Source organism: Salarias fasciatus, chromosome 4 (genome assembly GCF_902148845.1).
Source record: "Salarias fasciatus chromosome 4, fSalaFa1.1, whole genome shotgun sequence".
Classification (NCBI taxonomy): domain Eukaryota; kingdom Metazoa; phylum Chordata; class Actinopteri; order Blenniiformes; family Blenniidae; genus Salarias; species Salarias fasciatus.
Genome location: NC_043748.1, coordinates 17,977,769 through 17,995,210, shown reverse-complemented (window position 1 = coordinate 17,995,210; position 17,442 = coordinate 17,977,769). Strand labels below are relative to the sequence as shown.

At 44.0% G+C, this 17,442-nt stretch overlaps 1 protein-coding gene across 2 annotated transcripts; it reads left to right on the top strand.

Moving 5' to 3' along the window:
• Window positions 1–5,918: 5,918 nt before the first annotated feature.
• LOC115386372 (caspase recruitment domain-containing protein 10) lies at window positions 5,919–17,220 on the top strand. 2 transcript variants are annotated; one of them, XM_030088583.1, is made up of 24 exons: window positions 5,919–6,085; window positions 8,015–8,257; window positions 8,957–9,094; window positions 9,829–10,015; window positions 10,187–10,325; window positions 11,470–11,673; window positions 11,760–11,879; window positions 12,023–12,148; window positions 12,274–12,453; window positions 12,543–12,647; window positions 12,903–12,939; window positions 13,031–13,068; window positions 13,149–13,237; window positions 13,536–13,582; window positions 13,757–13,811; window positions 14,227–14,404; window positions 14,516–14,639; window positions 14,753–14,993; window positions 15,117–15,186; window positions 15,272–15,374; window positions 15,459–15,617; window positions 15,722–15,834; window positions 15,948–16,063; window positions 16,170–17,220. In XM_030088583.1, exons 1-24 carry the CDS (start codon window positions 6,079–6,081, stop codon window positions 16,375–16,377), a joined length of 3,027 nt encoding a protein of 1,008 aa, XP_029944443.1. In that variant the 5' UTR covers window positions 5,919–6,078; the 3' UTR covers window positions 16,378–17,220. The 2 variants fall into 2 exon arrangements, with proteins under 2 accessions (XP_029944443.1, XP_029944442.1); XM_030088582.1 differs by having other exon boundaries at window positions 13,691–13,811.
• Window positions 17,221–17,442: the final 222 nt, after the last annotated feature.

The following is a 17,442-nucleotide window of genomic DNA, read 5'->3' as shown; positions in this document are numbered from 1 at the left end:
GGTGATTCAGGCATCGCCCTCTGGAGGAAAACCTCCAGGCTCGGATCGTCTTCTCATGAAAGCCAGATGTGCATCTGCAGAGGAGTTCTGGAGACCTGGGCCTGATGGTGGTAGATGGAGAGAGAGAGAGAGAGAGAAAGAGTTGTGGATGAGGCTGAAATACGGCGGGATGAGTGAAGGGGGACATGAAAGCGGTCCGTCCCCGCGGCTTTTGTTTGGACGGCGCTTCTGTTTCCGTGGATTCTGACCCAGCAGGAAACTGACTGCTGGCCCAGAGACAATAGAGTATTGTAAAGTCAGTCCTCTGTGCTTTCGAGGCTACTTTAAGACAACATGCGAGCACACACACACACACACACACACTCTCAGATATTTTCAGTATCTCGGCTAAATTTGGGAGACAGATGTTTTTTTGTTTAATCCCCCATAAAATCACTTTCTGTGACCAAAAACAATATTGTTTCTTGCTTCTTTTTTTTAGCGTTGTTATTTCTTGGAGAGACTTTCCACCAGGTGCTATCCAGCGAGTGTGTAATGCTTAGGCGTGCACAGATTCATTACTCCGGATATGGAAACAAAACTGAATCCAATGAGGAGAGAAGGATTTCGACAAATTAATTGATTTTCAAGGAATCTTCATTGATAACTTTCCTCTCCTATTTACTGTAACTTTCTCTAACACAACAGCAGGAGCACATAAAGCCTGAATGAATGCTCCTGTTTACTCAGTCAGAGGTTTCCTTATCGTGACTGTTTTATTACTTTATGCAGCCCTGCTTCTGTTTTAAGGCAGCCTTTTAGCATGCGGTCGGCAATAGATGCATTTTTAACACCGTGTATCTGGAAATTGATGTGCGGCGGTTTGAGAAGCTGTCTGTGTCTGCAGTTGAAATGTGCGGTGGAGCTCCAATTTAGTCAGCCATGGTACACCCTGTAATTCAGGCGTCAACGCAAACCCCACGGCTCTGGAAGGAGAGTGACAGGAAGAGGAGCGCCTGTTTTCACTGGCACCACAGAGAGAGAGAGAGAGAGAGAGAGAGAGTTGGAATATCTGACAGTGCTGGTGCATCTAAATGGAAAAGAACGTTAAAGTGCGTCTATCATCAGCTGCATTAACATTCTCACTTATTCACCACTCTGCTTGAAAAACTTTAATTGACACGTCATTTACATGAATAGTGAAGAAAAACACTGACGTGGGGGTTTATGTACTCTGAGAATATCATGCAGATCCCATAATGCATTGCACTCTGATGCGTTCACATGATCCCATTTCCGATTGCACCTGGTAGTCTTAAACACACTGTAGATTTGCTGTCCCCACACCCTGTCAGCTTCAGACTTGGTGAAAAAAAAAACCCTTCTGTAAGCTTTACGTCTGTTGTCTATTTCCACTGTTTCAACGTTTTTCATGAAATCTGTGGTGTTGTTATGCAGCAGAAAAAATTCTGACAGTTTAAACTGTAAAGCAAGGCAATAAAGTAGGGTTACACCACATCCTCCAATTTCATTGTAATTTCAATCAGTTCGAGCCAATCAAATCAGATCGGAGTATGATCAGATTATTTGATGCAACCATCAAACTTTTCTGTCTGATTAAAGATCTGTATTTCCCTCCATCCTGTTGCCGCTTTACTAAGTAATCTTATCGAAGCCTGTTGCTTCACACGACACTTGGTTTTTACAGCATTTTGCATATAAAGATGTAAATTCACCAAATGACTTTCATGCTCATGCTATTTCTCGAGTGGAACGGTTGCTTTCTTTCACCGCTGCCTGATTGAGTGCTCTGCTAAAGTATCTGGTCTCACTGAAGAAATTCCCAGTGAATTTAAACACATGATCAATGACAAAAAAAAAAAAAAATCCCCCCCAAAAAGTTTTACACTTTGCAGTGTCATCCTGTGGGCCAGAACGGACCCTCTGCTGCACTGGTTTTGGCTCAAGAGTTACATGTTTGAAACCCCCTGGTTACCGTAACACACATGAAAAAAACACGCAATTCTTTTTCTGATTATTGTGGAGCATGAAGAGTTTGAGTTTTTGGACTGAACTATTATTTCATTCTCCTCCAGAGGAATTTTACAGTCAATACAGGCACTGATTTAATTGAGGTAACATTATTATTTTTAGATACAAACTCGCTGTCTCATTATAATGCTTTAGATTTGTATTTGTTTCACATAATTGTCCAAAAGTTCTGTTGTTTTTCCACTTTGTTTTCTCAGCTCTTTTTTCATCCATTTTGCTGTTATTAATTTCCCAACAGGAAATTGCAGGATTTGACGCTGAGATATTCATAAGATCCCACTGAGCCTCATCCCTGCATGAGAGGAACATTCAAGTGTTTTCCTTAATTTGTGAGCACAGCGTGCTAAGAGATGCAGGGTTTTCAAAGAAGACATGCTTGTAACCTGATCCGGATATGAATTTTCTGACCCTTAAACCAGTGGAGTGATCAGAGGCGTGAGCTGCTGTCACAGTGTTGTGTCCTCAAAAGGGGCATAAATCGCACGTCATCAGATTTAAATCTGTCTCAATTGCTCATGCCCCCATTACTCTTTCTCTGCCTCTGTTTTCCAAAGGAGAGGGGAAAAAAAGTCAGAAAAGAGACATTCTTCGCCAACACAAAGGGCCGATTCTGTGCAGCCGCCAGGCTTGAGTCACAGATAAAGCCCTGGGGGGTCAGCTGCTGGGCGGGGGGCCAGCCCCGTTGTACTCCGAGCGGGAGCAGGGTGGAACAAACAGGGAGGAGAAGCCAGCAGACGCCGGCGCTGCCGGAGCTGGACATCCTCAGACTCGATTCTTGTTTGCTTTCCTGTGGAGTAAACTGTAAAAACATCACACTAATTCTCTGCACTTGTGAAACATGTGATATTCTGTCGACCTCAGCGATGATTATCAGTCTCACCCAGTTCCTGTTGTTGCTAAAAACAGACCTGTTGCATCTTCGCGGCCCTGTAAGGAAGCTGATTGGTTCGCATATTGTGATCTGGATTCGACCTGCATCTTGAGTGTGTCTGTGTCTCATCCTACTACACATCATGTTAGCTTCATGGAGACAGAAGTCAACTTTTTTCAATATTTCATGTTTTGCTTTATTCTTTCTTCCTGTTTTTTTTTGTGTGTGTTTTTGCTTCCTTTCCTTCTGCGTTCTGCTCTCTGTGATCGATCTTTAATTGTTCCACGAGTGAGTCACACTTTGTTTTGCGTGCTTCACTCGTGTCAGACATTTCAGACAAGTGTTGCACAAGGTGCGTGCGATCTGTGTATTGACTCATGTTCACTTCTTTGCTGTTGTTGTATATGTTCCTACATCCGTTCTTGTAAGTCTCCAGTCTTTATGATTACAGTACCACCCCCTAATGTGTAGGTGCCTTTTCAGCTCTATAAAAGTTTGTCATAATATATATTTTATTATGTGTTTTGATTAATGTCATCCTGTTTCTTGTCTTTTTTGCTTTACTTTATTATCCCCTGATGTGCTCCACTTATGTCTTATCATCTCCTCCTTTTGTGCGTTTAATCATCTTTTGTCAGTTCAGCTTTGTTCCTGTTTAGTTGAACTCAGTTGAGGTTTTCCAGCTTGCAGTTTCTACTTGCACACTGTTTGTTGTACTTTTTGAATCCTTTGCTTTAGGTTTTCTGCGGCCAGTTTCTATTCTCTATGAGTGTCTTGGCATCACCGTCAACATCTGCCGAAAAAGAGTGACCGTGCAGTGATCTTATAAAGTCGTGCTCGGCCTATTTCAGTCCGAGGGAGCCGTCATGTATCAGGCATTCCAGCACTGTGGGGTCCAGCGCCGTCCTCAATGGCTCCTCTGTGTCGCTGTCACCTCAGAAACAACAGGAATGCTGGTCCGCAGCGACCCTCCCTCGCCCCGCACACACCGGGGTCTGGACGAACCGTGGAAGGATGGAAGGACCGGCCCAAACAGGAAAAGTTAGCAGCAGACAGAGAGGCAGACAGAGGGAGGGAGAACAACTGGAGAGCTGGACAAAGAGGGAACATTATGCAAAAACAAGACAGATAAAAACAGACGGAGGTGGTGTCCAAGTAATGATGCTCCTTTAACTACACAATACAACACAACACGGGGTTACTGAAGATATTTCCTGATAAATAACTGCCTGTGAGACTTGATATAAATTGAAATATGAACTAACAAAAATATTTCACGAATGTATTATAGCTTCCCCCAGAATAAACAAGTCTGTATGTATTTCTGTCCAAGCAAACAGTCAGTCAACTATCAGAGCTCAAATCATACTTCCTGTGTGGACAGCCAGGATAAGGACATCGTAATATAGTGTCGGCTTTGAATCTTTTTTTTCTTTAAATCCACTTTAACCCAAACTGTCTCTCAGCAGCTCAGCAGAAATCTTAAATAGGAGGCGTGTTTATTCAGGGGAGGCCAAGAAACAGAGGGCAGTCTGACATTTCCTGTCCGCAAGCCAAGAAAAAGACACATTCTTCTGCCAGCAGCCTGTATTTCCTGTCAGACTTTATGCTGCAACGCAACGACATATTTTTATGACAGTCAATTCGGTACCACACAGGAGAGTCAGTCGCTTTCCAAGTGAGAAGATCGTATTCAAGTTTCAGTACAAACAGCACCAATTCCAAAAAAGCTTGGAAACATATAGAACTTATCGAGCTCATGAAATGAAGTTTTATTCACAATGGAACATAAACAGCTTGAGCAGACAAGAACACTACATCTGAGCATAAATAAGGTGAATCCAACAGGTGAAGGTCAAATAAACCATGACAGGAAAACTAAAAGATAAGGAAAGGGCTGAAACATACGCTCAGCAGCAGACATGAGCTGGAACAAAACTGGGAAAAAGTGAAAAATACACTACAGTCACACCAATAAAAAATGGAGGAGGCTTTTTCAAATGAGAAGGTAACTGGTCAGTTTCTGAATGGGCATTAAAAAACATTTTAGAGAGGCAAAGTGTTTTAATAATGACTGAATGAACGCATGCATGTAATACAGTATTGTCTGAGCTCTTATACTCTGTCTTCTGTCCATTGTGACTTATCTCCTGCCCTTTGGACCCTCAGTGATAGGCACCATCATAAGTACATAATAAAAGTTCATATTATTAAGTTATATACATCTAATTGGCTGTTCAATCCATTAGGGCAACAGTGCATTTATGCAGACATATTATAATTCAAACTTAAAACTCAAATGAGTGGGATGCTTGATGTTTGTTGTTTTTAAGTTTCCTCTATTCACCTTGTTACTTCCTGGGTGGATGAGTCAGTCATCCCACTCATGTCATCCTCAGGTAACTGCAGACATGGAGAAATTAAGGTGTCCATACCTTCACCATGAAACTCTGTGTCACTGTTCTGTCATGACCCGGAGCAGTAAAGTTTCTCCTCTCTGCCCTCATGACTAACCTGCTGCTCCCCGGAACGTAAAGTCTCGCCACTCCTCCTGTAGTTCGATATGGTGGCAGGTTTCTATTTTTCTCTGTATTTTTTTCAGGGAACCACCTGGAGGGGTGACTCACGATGTCAGTGACTCATTGACACTTTAAGCCATTTTATGAGTGGGAGCACTTTCAAAAACCCACTTTAATTCCAACGCAACAGTCCCACCCACAGTAAAAGTTGTTGGGGATACTTTTAGCAAACCTTTATCAGCTCTGAGAATATTTCCCAACATTATTAGAGGCAACACTTGAGCGCTGTATGAGAATTTGAGGCACAAATATTGGTGAAAAGCGCCATCTAGTGCTAAATGGATTATTTTTCGCTTGCCTTTTTTTTCCTCCCCTGAGGAGTGGATAGAGGAAATCCTTCGGTGTGGTCAGAAGTGAGATTTTTCTCTGGAAATTCCCAGCCGCCGATTGGCTGCTCGCGTTTGGATTTCGGCGGAGGAGCGGGGCGACAGGGCGTGCGTAAAGGCGCGTTTGTGCGATCCCGCGGCTCTGCCCTCAGGTGTCATCAGACTTCACTCTTTAAATCTCACTCCTCAGTCGCATGTAGGATCTGGATGGGATACAAAGTGCTCCACAAACGCCCCGTTTTACTTGGTGTCAGCTCCACAGGTGGACGATATGAGCGGTAAGTGAACGTTGTTTTTCATACGCAGCTGCATTCTTGGTGGAACGATTGAAAGCTTTTCCCACACGTAATGTTTAATGCCAGTACAAGTGACAATGATTTCATATCCGGATTCAGGTTTATGGCGACAAAAGAAAGTCTACATTCTGTAAAGCAGCAAAATAGAATAAAAATACACATTTTTTACTCCCACGATGTATGATTCACATATTTATAAAGCCACCCACAGGGTCAGGCTGTTTTGCCTATCACTTAATTTAGATCTACATGTAAAAAAATGAGTCTGCAATCTGTAGAAAGTGATATTATTTTGGGCAATCCGAGGCTGACTTGGTGAAAAGTCTTTATTATTTGGTCTGAACAATGTTTTGACTCATGTATTTGAAACATGTATTTCTACAAATGAATTATTCACTCCCGACTTTATTAGATAACAGCATTTTTTAATGCAAGTTAAATACAGAACTTGAAGATTTAAGTCATGATAGTTAGATAATAATTCTGAAAAAGTGTATTATTGCATCTGATGGCACTGTGTTACAGAAATCCCTCCAAAATTTAGAAACTATTAAATAAAAAAAAAAAAAAAAAAATCAAGAAACACACTTGAAAACCTCTAATGACCACATGTGGTCATTTTAACAGAATGATAAGTATCATGTCTTTTTGTAGATGCTCCACATTCCTTCTCTGTTACATTCTATGTGACTGTGCTCTCTGAGCGTAATCACACAGGAACAAGGTCTCGGCAGCCTGTTTTGGGGTAATGACAGAGATTCTTGGGCATCTGAGCCTGCCTGGGCCTGCCAGTGTGGCAGATGTCTCTGATCAGCTGCACAGAGCTTCACACACTCGCTCTCATTATTGGTGAATCACTTGCACGACCGAAAGCAAACAGTTACCGTGTATCCATGCTCAATTTTATGTCTGATTACTTTCTGGATTGACTGCATTGGTCATGCTACATGATTCTGCATGGAACGCTGCAGTTCTTTGAAAAGCAAAAGAAGATTACCCAGCTTTGCAAAAGTGACACCCAGAATTTTTTTTTTTAATCATAGCCGTATTTCATGCTGATGGTCTGAATATATTTGGCAATTTTGCAAACATGATCGTAGGTGATTTTCAGCAAAATCCCACAATATCGGTTTTTCTCACTTTCTCTCATTATGTGCTGAAGCAAACTGGGCTGAGAAAGCTTTCGACTGTGGTCCAGCGGTGTGTTTTTAGGTGTGCAACGTGAGTCACGCCAGTGTTTTCATTCCTATATGCTGACTCAGTGACCCAGTTCAAGTTCTCCCCCCTGCTTAAAGACCCTCGTAACAACCAGCCCTTTGCTCTGCAGCAATCAAACAAAGTCGAAACGCTCAGGTACTGTTGCATCAGCTCGCACTCTTCACTGCCTGCTCCTTCGTGCAGCTGATTCTGGCATCACCTGATGAAGGTGTCACTGAGTTATAGCCCTCCGTCTGCCGCCCACACAGGGAAACAGCTTCAGGAAAGAAAAAGTCTTATCTGTCTGACTGATGTTTTGCTGGATTAAACCCCCCCAGCTCATTACTTGGAGGGTTTCCAGTAAGAAGTTTTTCAGTATGCTGCGGTTCAAAGCCAGCAATCCTTCATGCATCATTAAGAATATCGGCTGGTCTTTCAATGCTGAGCACAGAAACAAAAAAAATGACCATGTTGTCAGGTTACTTCAACAGTTAAACTGTTATTGTTTGAAAAGGAAAGAAATTAGATGATGTAATGAACCACTTTTGGATGGATGCGCTAAGAAAGATAAGCAATAATGAAGTTGAAAGAGAGCAGTGGTCCACAATGACGAATTTTTATCACCATTAAAAAAAGATGATCTTTAAATAAAGCATTCCTCTGATTTTCTTGTAACTGATACCTTGATCATTTTTATTTCCCCCCGACTTGCAGGTGTCACAGTTTGGGCCGAGGACGGCGACGTTTCCCAGGAGGAGGCTCGCTCTTCGTCCTCCTGGTCGGAGGAGCGCTGCGAGGAGCTGTGGGATCGCATCGAGGGGGTCCGGCACAAGCTGACGCGAATCCTCAACCCGGCCAAGCTCACCCCGTACCTGCGCCAGTGCAAGGTCATCGATGAGCAGGACGAAGATGAAGTGCTGAACTCCACGCAGTACCCGATGCGCATCAGCAAGGCCGGTGAGGAACAGAAGAATTCCGTTCGAAAATGAATCAGGGTGTCGACAACTGTTCAAACTTCCTTTTTTCTTTTCCCGGTATGTATTGTTTTTTTAGGTAGAAATGATGAGGAACAACAAAAGAGGATCCAACATACAACATGACTTTTGCATACGTTGTGATGGAAATGTACCATCTGACATAAACATGTCAAGTAGGAGGATTGCGACATATACAGTGTTTCTTCCACAAACGCAAGATGTGAATGAGTTTGTTACCAGGGCAGGGGTCATTACTCTGAGAGACACGCCAGATATCTGAGGAGAGAGCAAGATGAAAGACATTGTTTAATAAAGGGAGAGCGGGAGGAGCAAGTGAGGAGTGAACTGCGATAAAGACGTTCCAAGTAAACAAGAAAAAGAAAAGGTTCATGGTTTCTCTTTGCAAGTGAGTTTTAGGAAACACCGGTGTCAGTCAAAAAACTGTGTTTTGTTTCAAATACCTGTGTAACTACAGGAGGAATGACTCTCACATCAAAGTGGCTGCATGTTTGTGGTTCGTTTGACGGATCCAAAATACTGACATTACCTTGCATTAGTACATTCCTGCTGGAGCTTTGTTTTTTTTCCCATTTTGTCTTCGTTTGATGTTGTGACAGAGACAGTGAAGCGTTCCGCATTGCTGCAGCTTTTCTGACTTTTCCCTTTCTACCAAAAACAGGCCGCTTGCTGGACATCCTGCGTGGTCAGGGCCAGCGAGGCCTTCAGGCCTTCATGGAGTCGCTGGAGTTCTACCATCCGGAGCAGTTCACGCAGCTGACCGGGGAGCAGCCCACGCAGCGCTGCTCCCTCATTCTGGGCAAGTGCAGCTTTCTTCACGGCTGAATCAGAGGCAACACGCTCGTTTTAGTTGAGGGGCGATACGCAGCCCCATTCGATGCCATCTGGGTCAGGAAAAAGATAAACGACATCTCCTATCCTTTAACTTTGTTTTAGAGTAAAGCAGTGTGAGTACTTTTTAATACAATTTTTACAAAACAACCCAAAATTCCTTTGGGAAAAATGATTTATCTCCAGTGAAGAACTTCCAGTTACTGTTTCACTAAACTCCTGTTTACTGCTGGAACACCTTTGAAATAATCCTGAACTAAATGTCTCCTCACAGCAGCCGGTTTCGGTCACAGTGATGCATTCAGTCTTTAATAAATATCAGTTTTATTCAGTTGCCATTTGAGTTGATGGTTGTCTCTGCTCTTTAGTTGTCTAATTCTTCTCGTTGTCATCGGTTCATAATTCCTTTTTTTTCCCGAAGATTTAACGTTCGAATTATAAAACATCTTCTTTCAACTGGCTGAATGACTCAGTGATTAGACTGACTCACACAGCCAATGTGTCACAGCAACACTTCAACAATATACTGCATATTAAAAATACTTACCTAACAATTAAAAGTAGCCTTATGGTTACTGTCCCAGATGCTTTGCTGCAGTAATACCTTTATTACGTTCTTAAAGTGATGTTTTCTTTGTTGTTGTCTGCAGAGATTAACCAACCGCGACTGCAGTGATAAGTGTCTTCTCTCTGTGGTTCCAGATGAGGAGGGTCCAGAAGGTTTGACTCAGTTTCTTCTGCTGGAGGTGCGCAAGCTGAGGGAGCAGCTCCGAAACAGCCGCATGTGCGAGCGCCGTCTGTCCCAGCGCTGCCGCATGGCGGAGGAGGAGCGCAGCCGCGCCGAGCATAAAGTTCACGAGTTACGGCATGACAGGCTGCAGTTGGAAAGGTTTGATTATTCCGTCTTTGTCAGATGGAAAATGTGAGTCCATGTGAAAGTACAGATTTTGTGTGACTAACTCACACATCTTTAAAAAGTGCTGTTCTATCTTGTTTTATTATAAAATGAATTGGGGGGAAGTAGTAAGAACATGGGCTCTGCGTGTTTTGTGATCTCAAGGCTCCGTCACGACTGGGAGTCAGCAAGTCGAGAGCTGGGAAAGATGAAGGACCGCCATCTGGAGCAGGCTGTGAAGTACTCCAGGGCCCTGGAGGAGCAAGGCAAGGCCACCAGCCGAGAGAGGGAGCTGCTGAGCCAGGTGGGTCACTGTGCTGCAGTATGGCTGAAAGAGAAGGAAAATAGGCTGCTATTATCTACAAATTCATTCATTTTGTCAGAACTAAAAGTGAGGGATGGAACCTTGACCAGCTGGTGAACCGATCTCCTCCAGTAACCATATTAGCATGCACACTGCAGCCAATCTCAATCCCACAATCCCTCCTCTCACTACCCAGCACCAGGAGAGGGCACGTCCCCCTTTCCCTCATGCTTGTAGGTGCTGATCTGCATCACAGCCGCTTCACACTTGGCTGAAAAACTGTTCCACCTCACGTGAAAGGCCCTCATGTGACGGTGCCGGGAGGAGAACAGCATCTGCAGAAAACAGAAAACACAGACCGACCCAGGGGTCTTTTTTTCCTAACTTTTATTTCTTCGTTAATTCAGGTCGCAGTATGGGGAAACATTGGACTTCCAGCAAATGTTCTTCACAACTTCCTCCTTTCCCCTTTTCACAACTTTTTTTTTACATGTGTGGCTACCTTTATATTCCGAAAAGACAAAAAGGAAATATCTTATTTCGCACAAATGACATGCTGTTCTGTCCTATTGTGAAATCAGTACAGCCTTTTCGTAATCGATGTTGTGTGAGAGCGAGAGCCGCTTCTTGTCTGTGACCCTGTGCAGCTGGCTGTGAAAACATGCCACATGTAGGGTTAGCAGGGTCTGTTTCTGTTGGCTGGAGGAAACTTTGGGAGGGAAAAGAATGATGTGTTTTGCTTGATGGCACGAAATGGCTGCAGATAACTGCGCCCAAGGCTGTTGAGGTGAAAATGCTCGGGCTGGCACACAGCTGCGACCGCAGAGGCGAAGTGAGCCGCTCAGACCGGCAGCGCCGATGTTATCAGATGCCTTTTGATTTTAGTTTGTGCGCTGTCACAACATGTCGGCTGCATCCCTGATGCCTGAGCCGCTGGAATTAAAATGCTCTCGAACATTAAGACGTCTTAAAGGAGGAATTAGGTTTCCTTAACAAATGCAAATGGCAGCATTTTTTCGCATTATGCTCTTGTAATCTCTTGCCATTGCGATGATTAATCTATGAGTGTACCAGCTCCGTACCTTTTTTAATAGAAAACAAAAATGCCTTTGTGTCAATTATATTTGCCCTTTTCTTCATCCAGGTGGAGGAGCTGAAAACAAGGCTGATTAAAGCAGAAAATGAGACAACCGATACTCCAGAGAACGCCAAACCAAACCACTTGATCCCCGTTGAAGTAAACGGCTCTCCGTCTCCGCGGGAAGAAAGGCCGCTGCCCCACATTGAGGTTAAGAGGGAGAGTACCGGAGCCCAGAGCAGGAACTCCATCCCCACCACCGGCGTCATTGTATGTGTGTCATTCACAGCGCTGTTGTCGACCTTTTCTCGGTATGTGTGTCACTCTGTCAATGTGTTATTTTCTGTTTGTCCAAGGCTCTGATGGACATCCTGCAGCAGGACCGCCGGGAGGCCGCAGAGCAGCGGCAGGAGCTCTGCGATATCATCGCCAGGCTGCAGGGGGAGCTCCAGAGCACCGAGGAGCAGAGGGATAAGGTGGGGAAAAAACTCGAAGTTTAAAAAATTTAAGCCACATGTACAACTACAATCAGAAAGGCCCACATGACCACATCGCATAAAAAGCACAGGTATCAGATCCAGATTAAAGATTCTAACAGTGCACTGCTGCATGTTCACAGCTGGAGACTCAGTGCGAGCAGCTGCGTCTGAAGGTGAGGACGCTCCAGCTGGACTGGGAGACGGAGCAGAAGAGGAGTGTGTCGTACTTCAACCAAATAATGGAGCTGGAAAAGGAGAGAGACCAGGTCAGGGCGAGGGGGAAGTCAGAATCATGCATGAGCCCCAAACACCCTGGAGCAGCCCTGCTGTGTGAAATCATCCCAGAGTTCATGTTCCTCGAACTGATTCTGACCACCTTATCCTGTTATAGGCTCTGCGCAGTCGAGACAGTCTGCAGCTGGAGTACACCGACTGCCTGCTGGACAAGAACCGTCTCCGGAAACGCATTGCAGAGCTGCAGGCCAGCCTGGAGCAGCAGCAGAGGGAGCTGGAGAGGGAGAGGGAGCGGTGCCGAGAGCAGATCGAGCAGAGCGGCCCCTGCCTGCACTGTGTGAGTTCAGTCAGGGGGCTGATGCGGCTCTTCAGCTCGTCAGCAAAACAAATGTCATTCATGGGGATCGTCCTGTGTCTCCCCTGCAGTCCCACCTGTCCCTGTGCAGTGAGGACCAGTGCTTTGGACCCTGCTGTTCTCTCGGCCTGGACCTGAGCCCCCAGTCCAGCAGCTCTCATCAAATACTCAGAAAGGTCAGAGCCGGTTCGCATAACTGTTTCTCATGCACCCCGACGTATCAGCCCTATGGGGAACCGTACAAACATGTTTTCTCATGCTGTCATTATGCTATGCAATCATTTTATAGCCTGAGGACTTCAAATTTCCTCAGCTAGTCAAAGATGTTATTGTTAGCGTTCGGTGTTGTAATTCTTATGTAACTCGTAACGTGTTAGTACCTGTTCAGCGCCTCTCTGGAGCTCTAATCAGCCATCCTTCCTGTACCACAGACACCCTCCAAAGGCCAAGCCATTGAAAACTCAGGGGGTAAGTTGTGCTTCTTGAGAGCTTTGTGGCTCTTTATCAGTTTTCTTTGGCATAGATGTTAAGGCTAAATTTTCCCTCTGCTGACTCACAGACTCTTGCTTCAATTCAGAGGAGAACCTCTTATTGTCGGTAAGTGTCCATTTCACAGGCAATGAAAAGGAGAAACGAGAGAATCAGACTGAGAAAGTGTCTTTACTTTCAACTCTCAGACAGAAAACGACGAAAAGGAGATAAACCGTCTGTCCATATTCCCATTTCCTCCTTGTATGAACTCCATCAACCGACGCTTCAACACTGAGTGAGTTTATCATTATCACCTCTGCAGTATCTGTGATTTTCTTCTGATCTATTACTTTTTATTTATTCAAAAAGTGCAGCAATTTTCAGATTAATGGTGCAGAGGCGACCTGTAGATTAGGGAAACAAGCTTAGCTGTAGTGACTCTGAAAATGCACATCATTTGTTGCTCGTGTGTCTTTTGAAGACGTGTTGTTTATGCTTATCAGTGGTCAGTTGTATTACACCATATACAGACTTTGCGTGAATGCGCAGTGACACTGGAGCTTTCTAACTGAGAGTTATGTTGCTCCTCCAAGGTTTGACTTGGAATCGTGGGGCAGTGACGACAACGATAACATCCCAGGTATGTCTGCAGTTTAGCAGTGCTGAGTCCAGTTCTGGGTTTGCCTCCTTTACATGTCACATGCTGTAAATGCACCTATCTGAGGGGGGCGCTCTTTGGTGTTTTCAGGTGAACAGAGTGAACCTTCTCTGTGGGATTCTTGGAACTCCTTACATTCCCATCTTTTCCCTCCAGACCTGGTCAAGCTACCCACAGTCTCTTCACAGCAGCCCAATCTCTACACTCCCAGGTATAAACCTGCATTTTTGGTGCATGTCTGTACATAAAAGACAGGAATATCTTTGTTTAAAAAAACTAACCCCCATTGTATTCTTATCCACTGACTGCTAAATGTGTTTTAGATTTAGCAGTTCCTGCTTGTGGACGACATTTTCTCCTCTACTTTTACCTTTACAGCCAATTAATTGCTTAAAATGAAAATAACAGCCCCAAGTAACCCCAGTAATAGCAGTTCACCTTCTGTAAAAACGACTCAGAAATCAGTCCTAGAAATATTTTTGCAGAATTTGAAATTAAAACAAAAAATAAACTTAAAATAAGCAGCTATAGAAAATTGTTTGCTGACAAAAAGTGAGTTGTATTGCTTTATACCATAGTAGAAATATCATATTATCTTTGAAAACACTGCCGGTTGTTCACAACAGGAACTCAGGCCACTTGCCATCCTCGAGTCCCCCGACCTCCCCAAAGCAAGGAGGAACCAGCCTGGCTGACGATGTTACAATAGTCGGAGGAAACCGAACGGGGATCTTTGTCAGTCACGTTAAAGCCGGTTCCTCCGCTGAACAGTGCGGACTGAAGGAGGGCAGCGAGCTTCTGGAGGTGTGTGTCTGTGTGGTGAAATTGATGTAATGAGACAAGTGTCACATGTTCTGTTTCAGTCCTGCTGTGTGGAGCGTTCTTATCATGCAGGTTTGTGTTTCTGCTGTGCAGCTGGAGCGGGTTCTGTTTGGTGGAGGAAGCGTGCTGCTGAGTCAGTGCACTGCCGAAGTCGCCCACTTTTCTCTGCGGTGGTGGACTGAGCCCTCGGCTCTCAAACACCAGAGCAACCCAGAAGGTGAGTGTACAGCTTACTGAAACCTCCCGTCATGATACACACAAACAAATGTTTGTTTATTTCTAAAAAAAAGTCACACTAATCTGCCCTGTCTTTTGCTGGATGGCACTCAGCATACGCCAAACTCCGCTCCCAGCTGTCCTTGCCTACGTTCACGGGGGCCGACTCCTTCTACGTGCGCGTCAATCTCAACATTGAGCCCCTCGGCGACCCGCCGTCCCTGGGTGTGTCCTGCGATGACATTTTACACGTCACGGACACAAGGCACAATGGGAAATACCATTGGAGGTGTTCCCTGGTGGATCGAAACACAGCCAAGCCCAAGCAGGCCGGAACCATGCCCAACTACAACAGGTGGGACACTGGCACCTACTTCACTGTTTTAAACAAACACCGCGTGGCTCTAATTGTTGTGTAATCTATGTAGTATATCGACTTGGTAAAATCTACAATGTAACTCACCCACTTGCCTTCTAGAGCACAACAACTGTTACTTGTAAGGTTACGAAAAATGTCCCTGGAGGAAAAGGACTTCAAAAGGAAGATGGTAGGTTGATTCATTCTAAAAGTATCTAAATGGGAATCAGTCGTTGAAATTCCTGAACTAAACTAAATTATCATCTTTTGTAAAGTTTCTGAAGAAAACACCTGACCGTGTCCGACTGGTCAAGGCAGTGGACCCCAGCTGCCACGGGATTGGTTCCTCACAGCAAGTGTTTTACACGCTCAGCAAGCGTAAGCTCTGTCGTCTAAAATACTGTTATTGTTTCTTTAAGTGCATTCTTACAGGTCCTTTCAAACGTGTGCGTTTCCCATCAGGTCACGAGGAGCACTTAATCCCATACAGTTTAGTGCATCCTGTGCAGGTCCAGACCAAGCGGCCCGTCATCTTCTCCCCGTCTCTTCTCTCTCGCGGTCTGATTGAGCGGCTGCTGCAGCCAGCAGAGTCGGGTTTGAAGTTCAACAGTTGCCCACCAGGTATGTACACAACATACTCAGATGAAGACTGATGAACTGAGTGAACAACAGGTGTTTCTTCATATGGTCCTGACAATACATCCTCTTCTGTCTGCTGCTTTTAGAGCCTATCCCTTCTTCAGAGAGACAAGATAAGACCGTTTTTTTGTTGGATTCCTCTGGTCCAGAGCAAACTCTCGGCATCCGGCTGAAGTCCATACAGGATGTCATCAGCCAAGTAAGCAAAAGTCAAGATTGAAACAAAACAAAACAACATTAAATGTGTTTGCAGGTTATCACATTTCATTGTTGAACCTTTTGTTGAATTGACATAAAAAAAAACATTCACAGGACAAACACTGCCTGTTGGAGCTGGGAGTTCACTGTGTTGACGGCTTGCTGAGACAGGGCATCTACCCCATTGTGATCCACATTCGCCCAAAGAACAAAAAGCACAAAAGGCTGAGGTAGGCAAGCACTCGTCCCTGTCTCTATTCAAATGAGCATTTTCGCACAGTAATGCTTTCTTATCCGGAGAAAATGAATTTACTTCCCCTGCAACCTATGGAACAGGAAGTTTTTCCCACGGTGTGGAGAGGACACCATCATGGAAGAGGTGTGTCAGGCGGAGGAGCTGCAGCTGGAGACGCTGCCCCTGCTTTACTACACCCAGGAGCCCAGCACCTGGAGCTGCACCGAGGAGCTGCTGGCTGCCTTGCACAATGCCATCCAAAGCCAACAGAGGGCAGTAGCCTGGGTTGAACTGGATAGACTGCAGTAGAAAGAGAACAGACAGTGTGTATTGTGTTGTATTAACAGCACAAACTGGATTCTGTATTCATTAATGCCGTATCTAGTATTCACTGAACCACAGTCTGGGCACTGTAGTGGCATGACTTTAATTTGCAATATTATTTTATGTTCTTTTAAAATTCTGGATGATACTTGTGCTTGTAAATAAAAACATCAGGAAAAGAATCTCTATGCTGCCAAGCTGGTCTGGCATCAATGAGAAAAGTTAAAAGTATTTTTGAGCAACAGAACAAAGGTACATGTTTCTGTAGATTTGCCTGTAGAAGTTTCTCTATATACAAAGATTATGCAATGTTTTGCCCTTCAGACCTCGTTTTACTCCTTCAATTACGTGATATGACTGTGCTTTAGAACTGCATTCAGCTATATTTGTATTTACAAAATGAACTGGAACTGGAAACATTGCTGGAAACATGCTACCCGGGCCACTTGTCAATGACACATTTTGCGAATGCCAAGAAAGAACATGAGAATGCAGAAACAGAGTGAACGGTGTACACCTTTCAGCCTACAACAGACATAGTTGTAGTTCATTTCCACTGCTGTACACTTTTTTGTTTCACTGTCTTCAGTTTAAAGTGAATTATTTGACAGAGTGTGAAGTATGGACTTTGAGATTACAGCAGTATTTGAAAAGCTGGTATTTTATCACAACAACGCTATCACAGTTGGAATACTGATAGATTTGGTTGTAAAGTTCTACTAGTCAAACCCAAATCAAATGTGATGTTTTTATGTATTTCTGTATATTCAACTGTACAACGATATTTTGAACATTTTTTTTTTGTAGAATAAATTGACACAAAATGAACTGGCTTTGGCTTTATCTGAACCAATAAACAAGCTGTGTTTTAATTGCTTTGAATATATAACTGCTGTACAGCAGCATGAATTCAAATATCCATCTGGGAGAGAATGGTAATTTGTAAAGTATGGCAACAAATATTAGGATTTAGTAAGCTTTTCACTAGATTTGTGCCTTATTGTCAAGCATTTAAAATAAGTTTTATCTCTTCCTTCTTAACTATTCCTC